Source organism: Haliotis asinina, chromosome 9 (genome assembly GCF_037392515.1).
Source record: "Haliotis asinina isolate JCU_RB_2024 chromosome 9, JCU_Hal_asi_v2, whole genome shotgun sequence".
Lineage (NCBI taxonomy): Eukaryota > Metazoa > Mollusca > Gastropoda > Lepetellida > Haliotidae > Haliotis > Haliotis asinina.
The window spans coordinates 400378-426003 of NC_090288.1; the positions used below are offsets into that span (position 1 = coordinate 400378).

Consider the following 25626-nt stretch of genomic DNA (forward strand, 5'->3'; position numbering starts at 1 on the left):
ATATCTTCAACTTCTTCAACTCATCGAGTTTGTACTGTTTGCAAGAAAGTGAGTTCATCGCGTAATCCATTTATTGTTATTCCAAATGATGCAAGAAATCAAGTTTTTATCTTTCAAGGTGTGATTATTCCTGCTGGAAATCGCTGTTGTGTAAATCATTTATCATGTAGACTTTTTACAAGGAAAGCACTTGTTCAAATAGAAGGAAAGAGAGATTTAACATGTTTCAACAGAACAGAAATTATTAACCTCCTTGCAACTGCTAGAAGTACCCTCATCAGATATGGAACTTTGAATTTTGATGACCCTGCATTTCTTAGTGATGATGATTATTTTAAACTTACCAGCATCACAAGAGATCAGTTTGATGATGTTGTGTTACATACACAGTCTTTGCGTGGCTCAAGTGTTAGATCAATCAGAACATGTGTTGCACTCGTTCTTGTCAAACTCAGAACTGGGCTATCAAACAACCTTCTGGGTACCTTGTTTAAACTTACAAAGTCACAGGTACAGCGAGCAATTCATTGTGCAAGGGAATGTCTAATGTTACATTTTGTACCCAATAATTTAGGTTTTGGGCATATTCAGCATAATGAGTTTGTGAAAAATCATACCACTCCAGTTGCTAGAACACTTTTTACCGATGACAAAGTCAATGTTGCTATTCTTGTTTTGGATGGGACATATATCTACATTCAGAAAGGGTCTGACCACCTGTTTCAGAAGCTATCCTACAGCATGCATAAGCATAGACCTTTAGTTAAACCCATGATGGTAGTTGGCACCGATGGATATATTTTTAGCGTGCTTGGTCCATATGCAGCTGATGGACAGAATAATGATGCATCCATAACTAAACATATGCTTTCAACAAATTCTGATGATATTTATGACTGGTTGGAGGAAGATGATGTTTTAATTGTGGATAGAGGCTTTAGAGACTCAATAACCTTTCTTGAAAGTCATGGTTTCCATGTAGAAATGCCAGCATACCTGGAAAAGGGGAAAAGACAACATGAAGTAGAAGATGCCAATGTATCAAGACTGATTACAAAAGTGCGGTGGGTTGTCGAATCATGTAATGGAAGAATTAAACAGTGGCGATTTTTGGATAAAGTTGTTTCAAACCATTATGTACCCCATATCGGTGATTTTGTACGTATTGTTTGTGCGTTATGCAACAAGTACAGACCAGTATTGGCATCCCAGGATCCAGAAGGTGAGAGAGTTGCATCATTGATGCTAGAGAGAAGTCGGCAGGGCAACCCAGTCAAAGAACTGGTTGAAAGAGAGAACCTTCTTAGAAAGAGGAATGTATACATTCCAATCACTGAAGCAGATGATGTCAGTTTTCCAGTGCTTTCACTGGATGAACTTAGGGAAATAACAATGGGTGTTTATGAACTAAAGCTGGCACCGGCATATGTTGCAAATCATGTCGATACTGACAATACATATCAGCTCTTCCTTTGTAAGGAAGTGGATGATTTGATCCGAGTGAAAATCCAGTCACGCCATGTTGGATCTCTCTTGCACACTTTGTGGGTCCAGTTCACTGAAGTTAAGGTGATGGGATGGTACTGCACTTGCAAAGTGGGTGCTAGAGTTGTTGGATGCTGTGCACACATAGCAAGTGTCATTTGGTACCTTGGGTATGGCAGACACCAAGTCAAGATGCCGGTTTCCAGCAACACTAGTGATACACTCTTGAATACAGCAGTTCTTGACAGTGAATCAGAAACTGAGATTGATGACTGTGTGAATGAAGAGTAATAGTGGTTGTCTTTTGAATACTGACTTTTAACACTTGCATGATGTTCATATGAATTTGGGGTCAAGACCTGTGACTTTTAGTGCAACTCAATTGGTTGTTGGAAAGTTTACTGTATCTTTGCAAGAATGGTTGTAAATACTGACTTTTAACACATACATGGTGTTAAGGTGAAACTATACAAAGAATGTAAAATTACCCAAAGTGGACCCCTTTGAGGTCAAGACTTGTGACTTTTAGCACAACATGATTGGTTGTTGTGATAACATATGATGAAAGAGATGTTAACTGTATATTTGCTAAAACTGGTTATGAATACTGACTTTTAACACACACACAGTGTTAAAATCGAGCTGTGTCAACAATGTAATTTCACCCACAATGGGCCCCATTGAGGTCAAGACCTGTGATTCTCATTGAAACATGATTGGTTATTGTAATTACATATGATGAATGAGATGTTAACTGTATATTTGCTAAAACTGGTTGTAAATACTGACTTTTAACACTTCCTACTTAAAATGAAGCTTTGCCTGAAATGTAGTTTTACCCAAAACAGGCCCCTGCCATTTTCAGTGCAACATGATTCGTTATCATGCTTACATTTTGTAAAATTGACCCATGGATTACATTTGCAAAGAAGGTTGTGAATAATGAGTGAGTTTTGGGGACACAATTGGCAAGTAATTGAATTAACTATGTTTTGCAACCCTAATTGGGCCCCTTGAAAGTGAAAACGATGTGATTGATGTTGACATGTTTTTCAACATGACTACCTGTCGTAAAAATTATGTTATTTTTATGTAAATAAAATGACAGTTGTAAATAAGCCATTATGGCACACTGATATTTCAGACTTCTTGTTATTTTTCATGGGAACTGATAAAACCCATTTTGGGCCCCTCTGCAGAAAAATTACACCTCAGAACATATAACATATAGCATTTTTATGCAAAGCTAACTTGTCTCTAAACAAATAACATGTTTTCAGCCAATTCTGTGAGTGGGCCAAAAACCACCCTTATCATACCTTGTCCTTTAAAGGACCGAAATATATCAAAAACTTATCGCTGTATTCGGGACCCCAGGATGTGACCTTTTTGGTAGGAAAGGCAGGCTTCCAGTGGGTGAGCGTATTTTACATCTGCTTATTTTAGAAGGGAACTTCAAGGGATTTCAGGTGTTCCACAACCTTCAACAGGGAGGAGGAGATAAGCAATTAAGCATGAGATAGGGTAAAGAAAAGTGTACACACTGCAACAAAACAAATGTCTGTCTCCATTACATACACTACCAACAACTCTCACTTGGCGCTTGGCAGAAGTGTCTAACTGCTCACCTGGTCCTGTGTCATCTGCATATAGATTATGACGTAGTACAGAATCTGGTCAATGGTCTTCTTTACAGTGTTGCGGAATTTGGAGGAATCGATGAGAGCATGAACAAATTCAAACACACTGTATACCAGGTTCTCAAACCCCAAGATGTCACCTGCAAAAGCATCAGAAGGCAAGCCAAGGAACGTTAATTGAAGACATTGGATAGTCACCTCACTATACAGCCATTTCCACAGGAAAGTCACCTCACTATACAGCCACTTCGACATGACAGTCACCTCACTATACAACCACTTCATTAATTCAGCATTCATACTTAACATTCAGACAGCACTACCACAACACTAATAGCTACATTACAGAAGGTTTCAAGGGTCACATTATAAGGACATGCTGTGTAATGCTGTAGAGTATTCCAAGTGCAAGCACCCTGGAACCATTTGGAGACTGCAACAGGCCACAAAAGATCTCACCATCCGAATCTACAGGATCCTCTGCCTCTTCCTGATTGTTGACAACTGTTCTCACATAGCTGATCAAAGTCAAGGACTACACCCAAACAGTACATGCTAGCACTACACCACTACAGTATGTGCTAGCATTACACAACTACAGTATGTGCTGGCACTACACCCTTACATTATATGCTAACACTACACCACTACAGTACAGTGAGGCAGTGTCTTCATCAGCTGCTGGGTGAGTGAGTGATTTTAGTTTCATGCCACACTCAGTAATTTTCTAGTTATATGGCAGCGGTTTGTAAATAATCGAGTCTGAACCAGACAATCCAGTGATCAGCAACATGAGCATCGATCTGTGCAACTGGGAACCAATGACATGTGTCAACCAAGTCAGCGATCCTGACCACCCAATCCCGTCGCCTCTTACGACAAGCATAGTCACCTTTTATGGCAAGCTTGAGTTGCTGAAGGCTTATTCTACCCCGTGACCTTCACAGGTCTCATCAGCTGCTGAATGTCAATGACTACCCCTACCATGAGGTAGTGTCTTCATCTGCTGCTCAGTGTCAATAACTACCACTACAGTGAGGCAGTGTCTTCATCTGCTGCTCAGTGTCAATTACTACCCCTTCATTCCTTAACTGTGTACATTCTTATGAGTTCAGTACAGACAGGATACAAATCGGCACTTAGAGTGAAGATGTCCCACACTGTGGGCAGCACCTCCTGAATCCATTGCAACATTGTCTTCGGGAAACTCTTCACTAATGTCGTGATGCTCTGTAACAAAACATGAGAAAGCTCTTTACTAATGAACTCAATCTTTACTAATCAGTTCAACTCAACTTCAGACACTACAGAACTAAGCAACTGGCATTGTCTGCCTCTAGTCCAAGAAAGATCGTATCACACTTTCACCGATGTCCCTCCACTGGTTGCCTGTCAAATTCTGGACTGACTTCAAAATTCTATGTATCACTTTCAAAAGTCTACATGGACGAACACCTGAATACCTCTACAGTCCTCTGTGTAAGTATATCCCTACACTTAAGTACATCCCTACACATAAGTATATCCCTACATGTATGTACATCCCTACCCGTAAGTACATCCCAACTCGACCATTATCCCCGAATCACGAGCTACTTGTCATTCCTAAAGTTTGACTCTCATACTGTGGGAAAAGATCATTCTAACATGATGGGCTCCACCAGTCTTTGGAACAATCTGCCCACTCCCATTAAGAATGATGAGTCATTGGAATCATTTGAATTCTCTGAAAACCCACTAGTTTCTTCATGTCTATTAGTAGACTGTTACTTATCCTATCTCACGTTATGCATCTCTCTTCCTCTCTTCGACCCAGTGTGGAAACGTGCTCTCAGCTGAAGTTGAATCAAATCTTCTTGGCCTCTGACCGCCTGACCTCTGCCCCTGCAATAGACACCTGTCAATCATCCTGTATGCGCAGCTGATCACATGACGTCCTCTACTTGTCATACTCCTCTTGGAGCTCCAAGTAACCTGTGATGGGGTGAAGGAAGGGTGGGCATCCATCGCGTGAGATAGGATAAGTATATAAATACACAATTTATAGTTAAAATTTCAAAATTTTTAAACTTATCCTGTGTCACGTTATGCATTATCCCACAGTTGGCTGGAGGGCCAACCCTCTGACACACAGGCAAGGATGCATTCCACAAGGAGGCCGAGAGTAGCACCAACTCCCGATATTCTACTCTGTACTGATGGGTTGCTTCAGAAACCCCTTGGCTTACACAGCACAAAAACTCTGGGGAGTGGGCGCTCCTGAGTAAATGTGGGTTCAGCTGCAACCTTCTGCTAAGCAAAAGAACACAGTTAGGCAAAAAAATGCCGCCGCCGCCCCACGACTTATTAGGAGACCCCAGTGATCTAACACGTCCCTGTTTCGAAACTAACCCCCACAGACATAATGGCTGGCAGTGAACAGTTCCAAAATTACTGCGATAAGTTCCAAGACACTGATGTGGCACACGCGATCTGCGGGAGACCACTGCCCTGCCACTTGCTGATCGAGGTGAGCTCCCCACCCATGTAGTGACGCATCACCATACAGGTGGTGAAACGGCACGAATGGCTCTAAATAAACTCTTCCACAAACGTTTGATTCTCGCATCCACCATAGTAGATGAGAATGAAGCTTCCCTGGGTAACATGACCAATGCGGACAGGTCGCCCTTCCTGATATAAGGAGCAAGAAACATTTGCAAGGGTTGAAGCTGAAGTTGACTCCTGAAAGTGAGAGCCTGAGCAGACGACAGTAACCCCAAAAGCTCCTGCCATTGCTGGAGCGTCCTCGGCTGAGACAAGGCAAGGGCAATCAGACGTAACGTCTTGTCGAACCTTTCCACTGGCACAAAAAATTAGCTGACCTGAGTGTCAAATACTGCCCCGATGAAATGCAGACGGCGTGTAGGGATCAGTTCCGACTTCTTTAGATTCACCAACCAGCCTAACTGGCGAAGAAGCTGCATCTCAAACTCCATGTGAAGTAGCAGAATGCCAGCGTTGTTCCGAGCCTGGATGCAATCATCTATGTAATGAACACAATCTCCCACTGCGATGCAGAAATTTGGTGACCAGCCTCATGACCTGTGTGAGCAGCCATCGGGCCCAAGAAATTCCAAGCGGGAGCACAACACAAATCACAGAAACTTCCGATGTGTTGGGCAAATCGGAATGTGCAAGCAAGTGTCCGACAAATCCAAACTGACCATAAAATCTCCCGGTTTGATAATAGTCTTGAGCAACACAACAGACACAATTCGAAAGCGCCGCATCAAACCCATACTGCTTCAGGATATAGCACCACACTAGAGTGATATGGTTGAGGAAGCAGTGAACCGAGACTGCCCTGTTGTAGTGGAAGTGCCGCTTTAGAGTGAATCGCTGAATCGACCATAAGTGGTTGAGTGAGCGTCGCATCCAAACGATGCTGTTGTTGAGAACTGCTTCACGAGTGAATCGAGGCGTTCGTGTGAAGTGGATGGGAAAATGCCAAATCGATTCCACCCCTACCACTTAAGTGAATCGCTGAATTGGACTCAATCAGCTGAGCTGCAACCACATTGTGGCCTTGAGTGGTAGACCGAATCACTAGAGTGTTTGTGAGTCAATGGATTGGTTGGGCGATGAATACTGACAACAGATGCCAGACGCAATGAAGGTTGTGGTTGTGATAAAACCACAATATGTGGTGTTGGCGATGACAATTTGTCCACGTCTCACGAGGCCTCTGAATTACTAGCACAAACCAATCGTCTCAAATTCTCACTCAGATATGAGTCCAAGGCCTCCAAGTTTCATCTGCTGATTCCAAGGTGACCATCTAGCCAGGGTTAGGGTTAACCCTAACCCTAACCCTAACCCTAACCCTGATCTAGCAACTAATTTGAGTCGTTCTTTCCTCAGCTTTTTACGAGCAGATTGCCCATCTTCTGCTTGCTGACGATCTTTATCAGACGACCGTCTATTAGCTACCTGCCAATACAGAGAAAACTCCTCGTCGACTAACCCTTTGCAATACGTACATCTGTTAGACCTTTCAAAATGTCTATGCAATTCACACATAAGTTGTGATGGTCTATTACACTGACCGTAACGTCAGACTTCATGATAAAAGTAGACAATGTATCATCCAAAGACGTACTACGCTGCAATTGTAGTTTGTCAGTGATCCACTCAAGCAGTGAGGACGTATCAACCGCATCAAACTTCCATCAGAACTCAAAGAACCATCTGATGACGGAGACGGTTTAGCCAATCTCTGAAGTCTAGCCAACTGATGAGACGCTGTAGTCTGTGACGTGGTTACAGGCAACAAGATGGACGCCACCAGAGCCGGACGCCGAAGCGCTGCAGCAACTCGTGATACAAATCATCAAAGTCCATGGGCTGTGACGTAACTACTTCCGATCCCGGAACCCATGAAACTGGTAAGCTAGGAGCAGCAGTCGAATTCGGTACACCATACGTTGCTCCTGTAACACCTGAATACCCCGTCGAACAGGTAAGTAAAGGCTCCCTCACCGCTGAAGTAAGCACATGTGGAACTGACATAAAAACCACACCCCCAAAACTGTTTCCACTCAACCCAGCATGTTGACTCACTACCCTGTGAATCGGCACGGAACCGAAACCACTCTGAGGAGTCGAAGCGGTGATTCCACTCGGCACAAGCGTAAAGCAAAGTACTTGCCATCGGTGAATCGAAACACGCCGATGCACTGGAACAAATTGGTTGGGGTATCACTGCAGTACGATCAATGCAAGGAAGCGCTGAACCATGTTGGTGAACAAACGACATCCCAGAACAGGTTGTCGATTCGCCCACCAGAGGTAAGGTGAACGCTGTTGCATTGTGAATTGCCGCATCGATTCCAGGAAGGTTGAGCAAACCCCACATCATGTTGTTGAAACGCTTCCCCGTGAATCGAATCACTACCACTCACAGGATGGGAAAACGCTCTCAAATGATTCATTTTGTCTGACTCACTCAAACACTGTCATGATCTTGTGTAGACGATCGAAGCACATTTGAAGCAGTAAAAGAATGCCGATCCATCTGCTGAATCGAAGAGTGATCCGGAATCATAATGACCTACATCTGGCGGGAAAGGACTGGTGGTAAAGCACTACCATACATGGTGGTGACGAAACTTCACTAGCGTCCCTTAAACTCTCCGAAGTTGACGGATGAAATAACTGCCTGACATAAGATAAGAATCCGATGCCTCCTGTAAAAGTCTTCATCTGCCGACCTAGATGCAGAATGCCGTGCCACCAACTTAGGGCGGTCTTTTTTTTTTTTGCCTTCTTAGTTGCTGAAGAACCATCTTCTGCCTTGCGTCTACCTCTATCTGACGTCCTATTCGTATTCACCCGCCGGTACTAATCAAATTCATCATCATCTAATCCCATACACAAACTACATGTAGATGACCTCTCACACAAGCCAATACAGTCGACACAAGAATTGTGCAGATCTGCCGAAGCAAAGTTGCAGTTATATTCAGCACAACGCTTGCATTTTAGAAGTATTCTTCTCTTTAGAAACACCCATCGTCAATCACTAAATCAAGCTATCAATTCTCTCGCAAAACACGTCCAGCTTGTGGTGTGAGAAGAAAGAGAATGACATGCAGAGGATGTCACGTGATCGGCTGCGCGTACAGGATGATTGACAGGCGTCTATTGCAGGGGCAGAGGTTGGATGAGGCCAAGAAGATTTGATTCAACTTCAGCTGGGAGCACGTTTCCACACTGGGTCGAAGAGAGGAAGAGAGATGCATAATGTGAGAAAGGATAAGTTTAAAAATTTTCTATGTTAGGCTCTCTTTCTGTAAATAGTTTTAAAGGGACACTGATGCGGAGCAATTTCCGTGGACTGGTGTAAACATTTTTTATTGTTTTTCTCCCATGAGTACCCGGATGATATCCAAGAATTTGTGACTGGTTCGTGACCTCTGCTGCGCAGCACGTATCCGCAATTGATAGTTTAATTATAGACAGATCAACTGAAGTGAAGTAATTTTTACTTCATTACAAATGTATTATCCAAACAAATGAAAGACTTTGAAGGTTAATCATCTGCCAGTGGTAGAAATGGTAAAAATATATTAGGATGGAAAAATAACAAAGCCAATGTACGTCTCTATATTTTGTCTCATAACCCTAATTAGTTTATTGTCATATTTTTTGAAAATTAATATACTTATGGTAAATTTCTAACATGACTGTAAAATTTAAACATTATATAGACTGTTAATGTGGATCCTATTCCACACACATATGCGATCTAGTGTGTGTTTTCTGTCATATAGATTCTGCTGAATGCGACAACAAATAAATTAAAACAAAATTCAAATACTGAATGTAAAACAGACTAATATTATAGCAACAATGTCAGGAATGTATCCATCAATATCCACATAAAAGAACGATATTCCAAGCTGGTAAATAATCCTGTTCTGTGTCGTGTTTCTTAAAACAGTCTAATTTGTGAAAAAGTAACACATTGTTTCACGTCTTTCACACTGGTGAAAACCTGATGAACCTCTCATTGGTTACCCAAAATAGCACACCTGGCAACTAATTGTATGATGTCAAGTAGTATAGGGAATAGGGGTTCTAAAACACTTTCAAGAAATACCTCTACAACGCCTTATTTACTAAATAAGGCGTTGGTGGGCCCCTTAGCTCTTGCTACTATTACCCCTACTACAAAATTACTGTGCCTTGGTAGGAGGTAATACTGTGCCGTACGGTACGATCAATAATTCTTCTCTTACAAAACCCCTACCCGGCCCACCCCTCAAGTAGTACAAGTCAGGTTCGTCGGCTTTCATATCCACTTTATCTATGTTGTAAGTTTTGACTGACCATATAGGATCGGTGGCTCGCTTACGGCTATCGCCCTCGTGTTCCCCCGGCTGGTATAGATACCTCACTAGGGCCCTATCTGGTATCTGTTTCTCCTTCCCACGCAATGGAGCGGCCGACTCTGCAACTATTGATTTTAGTTTGATAGCGTCTGCCGGTTTCTTACCGGTGAGACGGGTGATTTCATGGTTGATTGCCGACACCACCTTGGGTAACCTCGTGACCCATTCAGTCGATCGTTTTCCAGGGGTGGCCATCTCCCTAGCATACTGATAGCCGAACAAGCGCTCAGCCAAAGTCCTATTAAATCTCTCAACTATGGCTTGGCTGCGATGGGCTCCGGCCGTGCCACGTCTGACCTTTGTATCGTGTTTGGCTAGCAGTTGTGACACGGCACCCATGAACTCCCGTCCGGGGTCAACTTGCAGCTCTGTTGGCCACGTCAGCGGGCTGCGTTTGTATATGCGTTCGAATCCTCTGGCTACCTGGGCCGAATCTTTCGTGGTCAAGGGTTCGGCTTCCTTGTAACGACTGGCTACGTCCACTACGGTTAAGGCATACTTGTACCTCTTGTCGTGGGGTAGGAACAGTAGGTCTGCCTGGTGAATGCTATTAGGTATGTTAATACCGAACCTCCTTCTAGGCACGTAGCGTGGTGCCGGTAAATAGATCTGCCACAGGGCTTGTTTTTCAAGCCACGCTTTGGCTTCCTCCGGGGGTACTCGCGCTAGTTTAGCTAGCTTATCTACTGCGCTAGCTCCTTTCCAGTACCCACGCGGGCTGTAGTAAATAGCCTCAAATTTTTTCATGTCCATACGCGTATGTGTTTATACCATCAATAGCTATCCAACGTTTCGTGTCCATAGGCGACAGGGACGTCTTGTTTATAGTCAGTCCGTATATCTTATGTCCATCACTTCTAAGTGTGTTCATTTTATGTCTAAAGGTACGGGTCTTGAACAGGGCTTCCTTGAATCTGGCGTGTTTGATGTGTTGTTTCACCACATACTTCTTAACCCCCTTAGCCTTCCGGATCTCACTATTGTCGGCTTTCAGTATGGAGTACATCTTAGGTCTCAAACCTATGTACTCGGCTATGGGCGTGCCAGCACACTCGTCCTTCATCTTACCTAGGACCTTTTTATTTACCGTACTGTGTAGGGTATGGGTCTTAGGGTAGTCGCTGGTGTCGTATAAATCGAGGTGTTTTTTCATGTCCTCGTACACGTCCTCGGTTCGAATCTCCATCAGCAGGGAATCCGTGTCAGTGTACAGTACTTCACACCTGTCGCCGTACTGTTTCTTGAGCTCGTTGTAGTAAAAGTCGTACATCAGGTGTTTGGATAAATCGAGGATGCTCATCCCCACGTAAACAGGCCGGTTGAATTTTATGTGGCTTTTCTTCATGTGTAGGGCAACCAGGTTGTCTGTGAATATCTTACTACGGTTGAATGCCGGACTGGCTATCAATTTCCTGAGCTTGTCTTCCTCACTAGATCTAACCAGCTTCACGGTCACGCGTTTCCTCAGGTTCTCCATAGTCTTACCAAACACCGAGTTGTTCATGAGCTTGTAGAGATTTTTCTCAAAATCACTGGTGGCTTTTTTTCGTAGGTCTGTGTTCATTCTGATGTAGGGCTCCATCCATGGGCTCTGGTCGAACATGAGCACCCTGTGTATTTTGGTCAGCCTCATACCCAACGACAGGTACAGCTGTAGGTTGCGATAGTGAACGATGTACTTGGTCTTATTCATTAAGTTAGGCACGAGTTTTTCAACGTCTGTCACACGACCACCTGACAAGTTATGTTGGTACTCAGACATCCAGTCTGTGTTAACCCTCATACGTTCGGGGGCCAGGGGGTAGCTGTTGTGTGATGTGTGTAATTCCTTGGGATACTCTAAGTCAACTTCGAGGATATACCCTTTGTTCGAATCTGGTGCAACCTCCATAACATCAACGTGGGGTACCCATTCGAATCCCCCTGTAGGTAGATACTGGCTCATGGCCCAGCCGTACAGATTGTTTGCGTCGAGGTATAGAATGTGATTGGTTGGTTTGTTAGGATCGTAACCTTTCACGTATTGATTATTTGCTTTAGCGTATCGTTTGGATGCCATGGAAATCCCACCTCGCAAGCCTTTCTCAATGAATAGGTGCATGTCGTAATCTGTGAGCAATTCCAAATTAACTCCGGTCTTTTTAAGCAAGGCGTCCCACGACAGACCTGGGCTGGTGTAATACCATGCGGGGTCGAGTTTATACTGCTTTAAACATGTCCGCCGAAACGTTTCAAACACGTCGGCTAACAGCAGTACATCTGTCCTCAAGTACAGGTCGTGATAATCACCCAGGTTCTTACAACCCAGTTTATTCCATACGTTAGTCGCGTGCGAGTAATCATCTCGTGAGACGGACGCCTCATTCAGCTTGCTATAAAAGCAGTCAATAGGGGGTAGTCTGGTCTCGGTGAACTTGACCCAACTATCCATGTACTCATAGGGGTACACACCCTTCCTCATAAGCAGGGGTCTAGTCTCGGCGTCTGTGTATCGATCGGTGATAGGGAAGGTATTGTTGGCCTTGACCAGACTGTCGAGTGACGACAGGAGGAACTGAAACGAGTCAATGAACCTAAGTCCGTTTAAGCTGAAGGAGATGTATCTCTCCATGTTGTTGGGGATGCACGTTATATTACCATCGATTTTCGCGATGGCCTGCATGTTCAAGTGTGAGTCGTACCCTCTCAAGTTGTGAAAGACAACGGGGATGTTTATTGTCTTAGGGTTGATTTTAAGCTTGAGGTTGCACGCGTTGTGAGCGGCGCCTCTATACTTACCAGTTATGTGGCAGTGATCTCTCACCGAATCACCGTTAAGTGGTGAGTCACACACGTGACAGTTAGTGCTACTAGCGTGAGCTAGCCTGTCGGCTCGGGTCATACGCATGGGAGCGATTTTATACAATGCATTCCTAATAATTTTTTCTTCCTCCTGTAAACACGTTAGAAACCTTTCAGCCGCGTCAGGGCCCCTATACACTACCGGAGCTTTCGTTTCCCCGTCACAACGGACGACAATGTATCCAAACGAACAGGCTTTATGCTCTTGTATCTTGTGGGTAAAGCTACCCCCACTAGGGGAATCCCCACCCACAACTAAGGCTTCGAAGTCGGCGTATATAATATAAGGTACAGACATTTGGTTCTTGTGGTTACTGAATTTTAGGATATTTTCACCTTCCTTAGGCATTTCGACTCGTATGGCCGTCTGCCCCACACCTTGGCAATCATCCCGGTGGGATTCTAATAAATCAGCTCGACTGAAACCGTGTAGACATCGTTCACAGAAGTGGGTCTTTCCTTTGTATGCTGATTGGTCATACAACAGCCTGCTAAAGTGTTTTATCCATGTGTAGTGATACTTGTCACCTTTCTGGATCATGAATATATTGATAACTTGGCGATCCTTCACCGGGCTGACCCTGTGTACTATTGTTGTGTTACCTTCGTGCCCAAAGACATTTATAGCCAGATTATTCTGTTTTTCTACTTTAGTGATCTGAGATATGGGGGTGGGTTCATCTATACCATCCCAGTTGAGCCCATCGTCCTGTGGATAATTAGAAGCCCTGTTCGGATTAGTGTCAGCTGGAAATAAAGCTGACCTGATAGCTAACCTCAGGCAATCGTTTCCTCTATTCTTAACGTTTACTATGGCTTGTTTGTTCTTATAGTAGGGGGGCAAGGCTAGGTATGACCCGCCTCTGAACGGCACGTAGTTAGCTATGTCTAGATAGACATTATCGATTTTATCTACAGCCCACCCGGACCCCAAGTGTGTGTAGCGTTCTAGGTATTCTCGTATCTGCTGAAAACTATTATCGATTGATGCGTCAATGGTCTCTGCATGTGTGACAACCTCTTGTTGACCTCGGAAGTAAGGCTGAACATACTCAGTGACCCCTGTGGAGCCCTCCTTATCGAGCGACATTTTCACTGTGATCTGAAACTTGATACTTCCTAGGTTATTTAGTTCCTGGTTGACCTTATCAACTAACAGAGGCTTGATATCTGTAATGTCTATGTTTCTATCAACGTCCATGCGCCAACCTCTCAAATAGTTGCCTACAGCGCGCTCAGTGCTCACGAACTGTAGGTCAATAGCTCTATTCTGTCGTAATAATTCTACAAGCTGTGGTTTTCTCATACGGGAATACCCGCCTAAACCCAAATCGTGTGCCTCGGCTTTCAGTTGTTTTACAGTGGGAGGTTTTGCTACGGGGGCATGTGATAACAATGCGGTTAACCCGGCTCTCCCCAGGTTTGAATAACCCGTGTGTCCAAGCTGTTTTGCTTGAGCTTTTAATTGTTTTACCGTAGGAGGGGCTTCTAAACCTAGTAATCTCAACAATGCTGACTTCCGCATTCTAGAATACCCGATCACACCTCTCTGTTTTGCGACCCGCTTGAGCTCGCTTACAGTAGACATCGTGTTTACACCTAAGAGAACTAATGTCTAATTGGTTCACAGTAAGGGGAGGTAACTCTTAAGTGGCTATCTTGAGCAGTCGCCTACGTTCTTTTATGTAGCCTTTTTTATTCTCGTAGATGAGTTGATGTCTGACTACGTTCGCTCCGTGAGCTTTACATAGACAGTAATGTCCTTTAACCCCGATACCACACACAGAACACGTGTAGTTAGGACTTCCCATATGGAAACAACAGAACCCCCGATTCCTGCATTTCCTACCACAGGCCTCGGTCTTCCCCATAAGTATGTATTCGCATCGGTATGGAGCGGGTCTCATGTTTACTTATATAGGTGTTTTAGTTTAATTGCTTCGCAACCAACGCAGTAGCTGCTATACCCAACACTATGAAGCCCAGTTCACGATTCATTTGTCCCTTGGATGGTGTGTAGTACTGAGCGAGTGTGGGTTTATTGAGCGGTTCCAATTGTTTACCAGTTAGTAGATAGTATTCTTTCATTGCTTCATCAACATCGTTGAATGTTTGAACGGCATGGTTTTCACGCGTGAGTTGTTCGTTAATAAAATCGATCCTCTGGAGGCGTTTTTTAGCGTACTCGGCCTGTGCTCTTTGTAATTTCTCAGTAGCGAGATCGTGTCGCTTCCTTTCTTCCTGTATTTCAGCCGCGTGATCATCTCGTAGTTTCGAGAAGAGGTAATTACTCCCGGAAAATGCCAGGGCATTCACTAACGCCCCACCGACCATCATAGCTATCGTGGCCATCCCTATATTTATTTCATTATATTATCAGGTATTATTCCTTGTTTTACTAGGATGTCTTTTGTGGCCATCGCCATACCAAGGTTCATTATGAGCATACCCATATCCTGCAGGTTGAAATCTAGCTTGATAGTTGGTTGTTTAAGCACCATTTTAGTCAACCGAGCGTACCCTACGGCTAGACTGGCGACCACTGTGGCGTGGTATGCGTCGTTGACGAACGTTTTCCCCTCAGACATTATGTATATGATATAAAATATTAAAATTATAACATGATATGCGGATCTACCGTGGGGGATACCCCCACACCCCCACTGTTGGGGGTGGGTGGTGGCTCACTGTGGGAGGCGTATAACCACGAGATAGCCAAGGCAGCAGTTACACCTACAGCCAACAACAGTCGGGTTGGGTTGGCCACTTTATGTTGGTTACACCACCGTTTTTTACCGGCAGCTACTCTCTTAGGATTCTTCTGTCTGGTTACTGTTGAAGTGGTCTCCACCGTCACCTCGGGACTCACTGTTTGGGGTGTGGGGGGTACCACCACTGGGGTCTCCTCCACTGGGGTTTCCTGTGCAGCATCCATCTATACTATTATTATTATTCTTTCTCTCAAATTGACAATGTTTTGCCGTGATAATCGCCGCCGTCACTGGAGCCAACAACATACCATATTTGTGGTACAGCCCGCAGCTGATAGAGCTCACGGCGTGTTCGATAAAAGGGTCTTTCTCGAGGTCCTCCCACAGGTAAAGTCGGCGCTCTGGTGGAATGGGAAGGAAGTGTGATACAATACCGGTGTATATCTGGGTCATAGCCGATCCTATTGTCTTTGTCATTTCTGCTCCGAGCCGGGACTCGTATCTAGCGTACAGCTTATCGATTTCTTCGGCTGACATTTTGTTAATTTTATCTGGAGTGTAGTCTCCAAAGTAATGTTTGGCTTTGCCGCCAACAGCCAATGCCACCAGTTTCTCTCGCTTGGGGGAATCCCCCACAACCCCACTGGGGGTACCCCCCAACTGTTCGAGCAATTCCTCACACTCCATCTTATAATATAACAAGTAAGATTTAGTTTTAACTATATAATACCCGATACAGGCAAAACACAGAGAAATGAAGGTTAAGTTGCACACGACAAACACTTCGAATATCATAGCTATGCTTAGCATTTGCTTAGCTTTGCTTAGCTTTGCTTAGCTTTAGCTTAGCATACTATATATGCTACTGGTTGGTCGGTCTTTAGCACGAGCTTAGCGTGTTTAGTTTCAGCGAGCTGTTTCTTCACCCGTTCCCGTTCTAATTTACTCATCACATCGTTCTCTCTCAAACACTCCTCGAACGAATCCCTGTCCTTGCAGTGAAATAAGGCCACCCATCGCGTCTGCTCCCTGAGGTCTTTCAACACCGAGTTGAACTTCTGCGTTAGCACCCAGACGCTGTGATTTGCATGCCGGCCGGAGAAGGCCAGGTACGATAGCATGTCTCTCTTTTTTGTTATCTCGCGATTAGCGCTGCAGTCGTCCAGTATGAACAGCGTCGGTTCCCCTTTAAATTTCTCGTGAAGAGCTTTCAACCAGTCCTGCAGGCGTGTTCCAGGGTCGATTTTGTGTACGTCCGGGTCCGTCATCACCCAAGGTCGCGCGTACGATTTATTCATACTCAGAGTAGGGCACATGATAACGATGTTATCGAACACATCCTTGTAGTAACCCTCCAACATATCCAACACGAAAACGGTCTTCCCACAGCCAGTCTGCCCGCACACTATGGCGCAGTGTGGGTCAGTGGGTAGTGGGGGGTACCCCTGGGGGGTGTGGGGGTCTCCCCCACTAGTAGATGGCTTGCACGAATCTCCCATTGTCTATATTAAGTTGCGCGTCCATAATAACGTACAGATATAATTTCAACTTACCAGCGGTTTGAGCCTTCTTAGTAATCTGGATGGTTATCCCTTCGCTGCCGTTATCTATACGACGCCCGCTGCCGTGCAGTTTATCATCATCCGTGGATCGCATGTCCAACCATAGGGCGTACTTGGTGGTCAGGTATTCACCGATCTGCACGGAGCCGAGGTCCAGGTCCTTTGTTATATAATCCCCCACTGGTAGCTTTTTTATCTCATCCCACTGCTGGTGTGGTCTCATACCATGACTGAACAGCTGGTTGGGCACGCCCTCGATGGTCACTTCCACCTTTTCAATCTCGGGGTTGAAAAACTTCTCGCTGTCCGTCCGGAATGGATCGTAATCCTCCACGGGGACGACCAGGATACCTTTCATCGATCGCGCCGGCACGTTCAGGTTGATATTCCACACAGTGTCGCTCTTATCTCGCACTACTGATCTATGCCTCAGTACGCGATCGTACAGGATAGCCATCTTCCCAGAGTACTGGCTTCGAACCTGCCTGGCCAGCTCAGGGCTAGTGACCATGTCGAACTCCAGAGAGATGTTGTCTATGGCATAACTGGCCTCATCACCGTTCGGCGTACGCACTACTTTGCTATAGTCGTTAAACGTGAGCTCGTATTCGAGCCTATCACCCAGCGCGGCCTGGTAAAACGGCGCGTGTCCCGTGAGCAACTCGAAGTCGAGCGGCACGCAGAATCGATTCCCGTATGCTAGAGCGATGGCCTTTTCACCGTCCGATAGCTTGTCTTGCTGGTCTGTCGTGAAGACATACCCTATGCGCGCCCGGGTTGATTTGCTGATGCCCTGGTACACATCATTGACTCGTTCTCCCTCGCTTTTCCAGAGATCCTTGTAGCAGTGAAACACGTCGCTGTCGTCGATGCTCAGCACCTCGTTACCGCTTATCTTGACGGTCGTTTTCTTGATGATAGCTCGACCCACGTTCCGCACTAGCTCGCGTTTGTCGTTGTCAGAGGTCAACGTGATATTGAACGCCAGTCGAACAGTGCCTGGTACAATGAGGTCATTCTCACCAAGGTTTGGAAATCTAACCAGCAGAGTTTGATTCTGGTCTATCTTGCTGGGATTGTTGGTGATGGTCACCGACTGGCGCACGGCTCTGGCACCTAATGGCTCTCTCAATTTTCTGAAAGGATCTAATTTTCTGCCGTACATTGTTATATATAAATAAAATATATTTAAATACTAATGGATGAAGACATACCTATGGATGAGATACCGGGCGCTAGTGCCCAGACATTCGATGATGAGCAGGAGACCTCATTTACTAGTTCACCATTGAACCAAGAACTCTTGGCAACAACGGTAGATGATTATTACGAAAGTTTAAGAAGTGATAAAAACTACGTTAATCCACAGGGCCGATACCTTGATAATTTTTTTATTGATACAAAGGGTGTTCTACGTCTTAAGGCTAAACCAGAGGTTGACCTCGTTAACAAGCGCAATAAAAAACCACTGGCCTTATCAACTCTAGCCAGACGCTATGGTGTTGAATTTATCCGTGAACATCTAAACATGCATGATTACGGTGGTGCAATACCTAAGGCCGTTGTTGAAGATCTGCAAGCTACCAGATCCCACCTCACCACTAGAGATGAAATGACACCGCAGCGTGCTACAGAAGCCTCGGACAGCATAGAAAAACTGTTGAGCACCTACTGGGACAAACCGTTACCGGGGTTTGACTTTCCGGTAAGGGAACTGCGCGGCTTAGACGAAGCCGTGAAACGGGTGCGTGGAGAACTCGTGAACAACATGGGGAAACTGAACGAAATCGACGAGCACATCGCTAGGGAAAAAACCAAACTCAACGAAACTGAAAACGATGATATGAAGCGCCGTATCAATGAACGACTACGCGATTTAGAAGACGAGAGACGTACACGATTGGAATCCGCTTCCTCGAATCGTGAACAGCTTCGATCCCAGATCAGTCGTATTCGGGAAACAATCGATAGAATACTGAATGAGGATACAACTTTAGCCAACAGGATTCGGATATTGTTCCGGGAGCAAGGGATCACCATCGCCAGTATTCTGACTGCATTGGGTTTCATCATATCAACCCTGGTGGTGTCACTGACAGGGGGAACACCTGTGGGGCCTGCCAGTGGGGGAACTCCAAGTGGCGGTGGGGGTGTTAAAGACTGGGTTAAAAAACTCGGGGAAGGCCTAGCTAAACTGGCTGGTAAAGCCGCCGAAGCCCTTCCCGGCATCCTGGGTAGCATCGTCTCGTGGTTGTTGAGCGCTCTGTCTAAAACTGCCATGTGGCTCAGTCAAAACCTGTGGGCAGCCATCGTCGCCGTGGCGGGTCTGGTGTACGTAGCGGCTAAGAAATCTTTAACCAAATAAGTCCCAAAGTTACCCCACCAACCACCAGGGCCGTTTTACTATCAATATGCTGCTGATAGGGGGGTACCCCCACATGAATATGGGGGTGTGTGGGGGACACATGAACTTTAGACTCCGGAGGTGGCGCCACTATACCCTTTTCACGTGGTGGGATGTGTGGGATATAGGGGGTGTTAATATCGGAGTTGATACCCAACTTTTGATCCTTCGTGGCTATGACTATTTCGTTGTTATAACCCACCACTTTTTTTATTCTCAGTTGCATATCACTCGGGGCCATGTACAACCCCACGCCGAACACGTAATTGACTTTCGATCTGGCGTATTCTAACACGTTTTGGTAACGGTCGATGGCCCTCGGGAGATCAACTGGAGAATTGATAGCATCCTCAACGTTGGCAACGAATTGTGTCTGAGCGTCGTAAGCAGTTCCCTTACCGAGGATGTTAGAACGCGTCATCGACTGCGCACCCAACAGCGCCCACACGTACGTTCGAATCGAGTCGTTCAAGCGTATTGTACCAGCACGAGTGAATCCTTTCGATGTTTTTGAGATCATTTTAGTCCAGGCTGTGGCTGCATCAGGACTGGTTTGCTTTATACAGCTGACATGGATCTGTTCATTCGTTGTGGGGCCTGTAAATGTATGACGGTGTGGGTTGTATGAACCATCTTTAGAACCGGCATAATATTTTCCGGACCTGTAGAAGTACACGAGAACTATACCGAGACCATGGTTCACACCAGGAAGGCGAAAGTCTTTATTCGTTGGAATCTCAAACTCCCCACAAACACGTTCATAAGCGCGTCTATCATAGGGGTTATTCGTCATACTCCACGCTTTATCTTGGGGAAGAGGAGCACTTATTTCCTTCAATATTCGTCTCGTTTGATAATAAATATGAAACAAAATAACCGCCTTACTCAGTTCGTCTATACCGTAGTCTGGTTTCACACCCGACCCCGTCGTCGCACACCACACAGCAAAGTTGAGTTGGTTCTGCCAAAACTGCATTGGGTTTTGATTCCAGTTTACCACCGCCTGCGCGTTATTAACGGACACGACATACTTTTCAAAGATATCAATAAAGGTTGTTTTAAACCCCGTACCATCTGCATTCACCACGATTTTCAAGTGTGCTAAATCCATATTATAATATATAATTCATATATTATAATATGTACATAACACTTCCAGGAATAACGAGCGGTGAGGCCGTTCAGCTGACGCACGCGATCGATAACACGTCAGGTAAACTCGAAGTCGCACTCTGCGATATCACCTACCTACCGCAATGGACTAACATTAATATCAGCAACAATAAGCTGTTCGTCAGTGGAACTCGCAGTCAGATAACTGACGGCTACTACAGCGTGTGCTCTCTAAACGACGAGGTCTTCAAACCCCTGGGAGCCGAACTCAAGATGAACGACTCGAACGGCACAGTGGTGTTAATCAACAATGGAATAAACCCTTTGAGGCTCGGCCGACCATTAGCAAGGATGCTCGGTATGTCTCCTGACGAGATAAAACCAACAACAACCGTCACAGGCACTAAGTTACCCGACCTAGTACCGTACCGAGAGCTATACATTCATCTCAGTCAGGTGAGCACAACGTACAACATTCAAGGAGGTCACCCTTCCACTATACTGAGAGCAGTGCCGGTGAAAACTGAGAAATTCAACGACGGTAGAACCGAGTCGTTTTCACCACGGCAGTATAAGAGATTAACCCAGGGCAACATACCTGAGCTGACAATATCGGTGTTAGATATAAATCATAATCCTGTAAATATAGGATACCTCAGCTTAACGCTTCACGTAACATGACCAGCGCACAAGGGCCCGGAGTGAAAAAATGCGTTAATATCGGGATCTCCGACCTTGGAGACACGCGCGGTTTCGACGCTCCCGGAGTAGATGGTAAATCGTATGCCTTGCAACTGAAAAACAACATTTACAAACGCGTTGAAATCCCCTCCGGTGGAGCCCTAAGTGATATGATAGATACCACAAGAGCAATAGTCAACACTAAGTACACCCTTGTCAACACCGGTGATAATAATTGGGTAATATACCCATCGTTCGGTGGTAAACTGTTCGACTTAGACGATGTTGAGAGCACTACCGTCGTCAAAAACAAACCATATATGCTCGTCTTCACCGAAGATGACAAGTGGGTGTTGTTACCCGATAACAACTGGTTTCTCAATATTAGACTCGTCTCTCCCTACGTGTTCACGGATAACAAAGACAACCACCTAAACAAAGTCGTGAACAATGGAACCCTGCTCGTGGCTTACGTCCCAACTCAGAGACGTAGTATAGTCGTCAGCCCAGTCAACACTATAGCAGCCCACATGCTATCGAGTAAACCAGCCATGCAAAACGTGAAATTGCAGTTGGTGTCTGAATTCGAAGGCGTGGTCAAGATACTAGAGGATCTACCGGCAAACTCAACATTGTTCATCAAAGTCTACCTAGGGGAACCATCGGGGAATGACGTCGAGATCGTGAAGGGGATCAAACTCGGGTGGGTGAAACGACACCAGTTTCAAGTTTGCAACGTTTACGTGCGGGTGGGTGTCGACTCCAAGACCAGTCTGCAGGGGGTCAACGTGATCGTGGAAAATAAGATATCACTAATCAATATCTTCCTGCCTGACAACATACACTTCATGGGTATGAAGTTAACCCCTGAATTATTATCAGAAAACCAGTTGGAAATTATATCATAATAATATAATAATGACCAGTCATCATCCCAACACTACGCTTAACGACCTAGGAGACACGGAGGGATTCGATCAGCCTGGTGAGGAAGGTGAATTATACATCCTACAATTCGAAGACAACGTGTACAGACGGGTGTCGTTATTAGATTTTAAAGAGCCTAAATGGCTGCTCAACTTAACACCCACCTCACCTTATATCACAATAGACGCAGATACAGGGCGTATCTCTAAGATTAGGAACAACGGTATCTGGGCCGGGGATTTCATTCCGGAGAGGGGATTAATAAAAACTTACAAAAATGGGTTATCGGCTTTCTTCGAAAATAAATTAACATTTAGTAATCCTGAAATAATAACCCCCCCTTTCACACTCATCATAGAAGTCTTCTTTGAGTATTCAGACAATGGAGACCACCCAATAAGACACCAAATTTTACCCGGGGTGGCAATAAGCTGGTTTAGCATACACAAAGGCAAATATTGCCGTATTGTTATACAACAGGATACCACGGGTCCTATAAACCACTTAATAAGCCTCCTTGGGGTTCATTCTATACCAACAAATCCTATTAGCCTCTCACCTATTACCCTGACTAACAGTCTAGAAATTATAGGCTTTAAATTCATTGATAGATTTTTAACTAAACCCCAATTAAAATATCTTTCAAAATATATATTATAGGATGGGTCTGTACCCAGTCGTAGAGGAAGTAGCGAAGACGCTTGAAACCGTAGATGGGTTCCGCTTGAGGCAGTTATGTGATGTGAAACGTCAACTAGAACAAGACCGTGACACGCGGAAAGCACTATGTAAAAAGTACAATAGAGCTTTCAATATCGTGGACGGGGCTGACACTACCCTTATGGTAACCAGCATGGGACTAGGGGCGGCAGGCGTTGGGTTGTTGACTACCATCGTGGCTGCACCTATAGTGCTAGGTATTGAAATAACGGCTGGGGTGACAGGGTTGGTAGGGTTGGCGCTTAAGTTAGTATCACGCAGACTTAATCGTAAGGCATTGAAACACGACGAGATCAGGGTTCTGGCCGAAGCAAAGCTGAACACAGTGAGTGAGCGAATTTCCACGGCACTCTCTGACAGTAAGATCTCAGAAGAGGAGTTTCGTTCAATCCTATCTGAACTCACAAAATATAACGGAATGAAACAAGATATTCGGTCCAAGTCTCGTAAGTCTGCTATCAGCGAGGACGAGAAAAAAAAGTACATAGCACAGGGAATACAAAAAGCCCAGCAAGCCTTTATTATGAACACCAAAGAGATCGTAGGCGGTTCACGTTAAACTGTTTCCTCGATATAAACATGACATAGGGGCGATAGCCGTAAGCGAGCCACCGATCCTATATGGTCAGTCAAAACTTACAACATAGATAAAGTGGATATGAAAGCCGACGAACCTAACTTGTACTACTTGAGGGGTGGGCCGGGTAGGGGGTTTGTAAGAGAAGAATTATTGATCGTACCGTACGGCACATTATTACCTCCTACCAAGGCACAGTAATTTTGTAGTAGGGGTAATAGTAGCAAGAGCTAATGGCCCAACCAAAGCCTTATTTATTAAATAAGGCGTTGTAGAGGGGTTTTATGAAAGTGTTTTAGAACCCCTATTCCCTATACTACTTGTCATTTAGTTAACCAATAATGAGCAATCAATCAATCAACGCAATGGTGGTTAATTCTTTGAAGGGAGGATGTTGTAGTACATCTACTCACACTGCCTTTTGACGAATCGGCTGTAGAAGATAGAAGTAATTAATCAATCAGTGTGTTATCGGTTAATCCTTTGATTGATGTTTGTTTTTGTAACTCAGCTGATAAACCCTCTTGCATCACTTACATGCACATATTACATAACATGCAATACATTTGCCACTACAGACCTTAATTTATAATGTTGAGTATTTACTCCAGCCGGGAGAAATGCCAAATGGGAGCCTTTGTTGAGTAATCTGACTGGTCTTACCACTAATTATACCTGTTATAAATTCATTAACTGACCACCAAGAGAATGATGACAAATAACATGTGTAGGTTTACGCCATCAAACGTGAGTTACATCAAGGAAGATGTAATCTCTGTGTTGCATGCAGCCTGAAAACACTTATGGGCCGAAGGCATTTGATGTGTACACATACTTGGGTAAATAGGTGTAATCAGTTTTTTACGTAAGAAAAATTTCAGATTTCTCTACCAATGGCAAAGTCACTGATTTTATTTTACGAATTAAAATAAATCAACTGTGTGTCTTTATTATCATAGTCAATAAACCAGGGTAGCTACCATAGCTACCAAAATTTACGTTTGATATTTGCTATCACAGCTGGGCCAACACTCAAAACTATCTAAATATAAAGCTTTGCAATCTTTCGGACCGAAACTTATGGCTTGCTATGAGCCTGTAGACATAATATTTTCACATAACATGATTTAATATCGAGGTAAAAAACACAGAAATAGGATCAAATTGGATCAGTCACTATACCATCCAAGCATCCGAAAAAAACTACACTGCTGGGATATTTTGTTATGATCAGACAAGGAATACCATGGATATTTTTAAATAATGGCATATGATGGGCATACGGCCTCCTGATTATTTAGATGAAGAAATTCTGCTAAGGTGGACCAGAGCCCAGTCCGTTTGTGCGATCGAGGGAGCGGGTGCTAACCAATTTGCAGTTTGGTTTCGTAATTAGACTGTTGGCAAGAAACATTATTCGCTCCACATCAGTGCCCCTTTAACTATTTTTTCTCCTATAGTATTGTAGCGCCATGAGCAGCTATTAGTATCTGGATGTAGCACTCCATAAATATCACATTATTATTATGTTTTACAAACCAAAATAAATATGCAGAAGAGAGGGTTGGGTTGAATCTGACTCAGACTGGTAAGGCTCATTGTCAGATCAGGGCCCTTGCCCCTCTACATGCATTCCACACAGCGAAAGGTAGCATCTGCAATACTTAAATTCGCTAGCTGACCATCAGGGCCTTCTGTCGCCTACAGGCTTTAATATCTACATACAGGACCCAAATGAAATCTGCAGGCACGTTTTGTTGAAGTTACATTAATAGAAACAAAGTAGACAACACTGACAAAAGTCTCAAATATTTAATATTTTGTATTGGGCAGCAAACTAAAGCATGATACAAAGATTTACAATCAAGGTTTCATGTATAATGCAACTGAGTCACATCTAAAGTAATGTGTCACAAATATGTCCTCTCACCAAAGTCTTGGTTTGAGAGTGAGAAACAGTTATATTCATTGTAACATGGCGAGCAGTCAGGCAGTAGGTCAAGCATCGACGGAGAGACAGTTAAGTGTTA

At 44.5% G+C, this 25626-nt stretch overlaps 2 protein-coding genes across 2 annotated transcripts in view; one reads left to right on the forward strand and one right to left on the reverse strand.

The window, feature by feature from the left end:
• The window catches only part of LOC137295778 (importin-9-like), a 125145-nt gene that overhangs the window by 62940 nt on the left and 36579 nt on the right, over positions 1–25626 (reverse strand). Inside the window, exons 7-9 of the mRNA XM_067827320.1 lie at positions 4255–4355; positions 3585–3643; positions 3114–3265 (exon numbers count right to left, since the gene is read on the reverse strand). Coding sequence (XP_067683421.1) covers positions 3114–3265; positions 3585–3643; positions 4255–4355 — 312 coding nt within the window. The remainder of the gene's footprint in view (positions 1–3113; positions 3266–3584; positions 3644–4254; positions 4356–25626) is intronic.
• LOC137296397 (uncharacterized) lies at positions 472–1776 on the forward strand. Its single transcript, XM_067828197.1, has one exon. The coding sequence runs from the start codon at positions 547–549 to the stop codon at positions 1774–1776; it is 1230 nt and encodes a 409-aa protein (XP_067684298.1). The 5' UTR covers positions 472–546.

Bases quoted from the DNA above. Each gene is read 5' to 3' on its own strand.
- LOC137296397 (XM_067828197.1), top strand. From the start codon at position 547: ATGTTACATTTTGTACCCAATAATTTAGGTTTTGGGCATATTCAGCAT.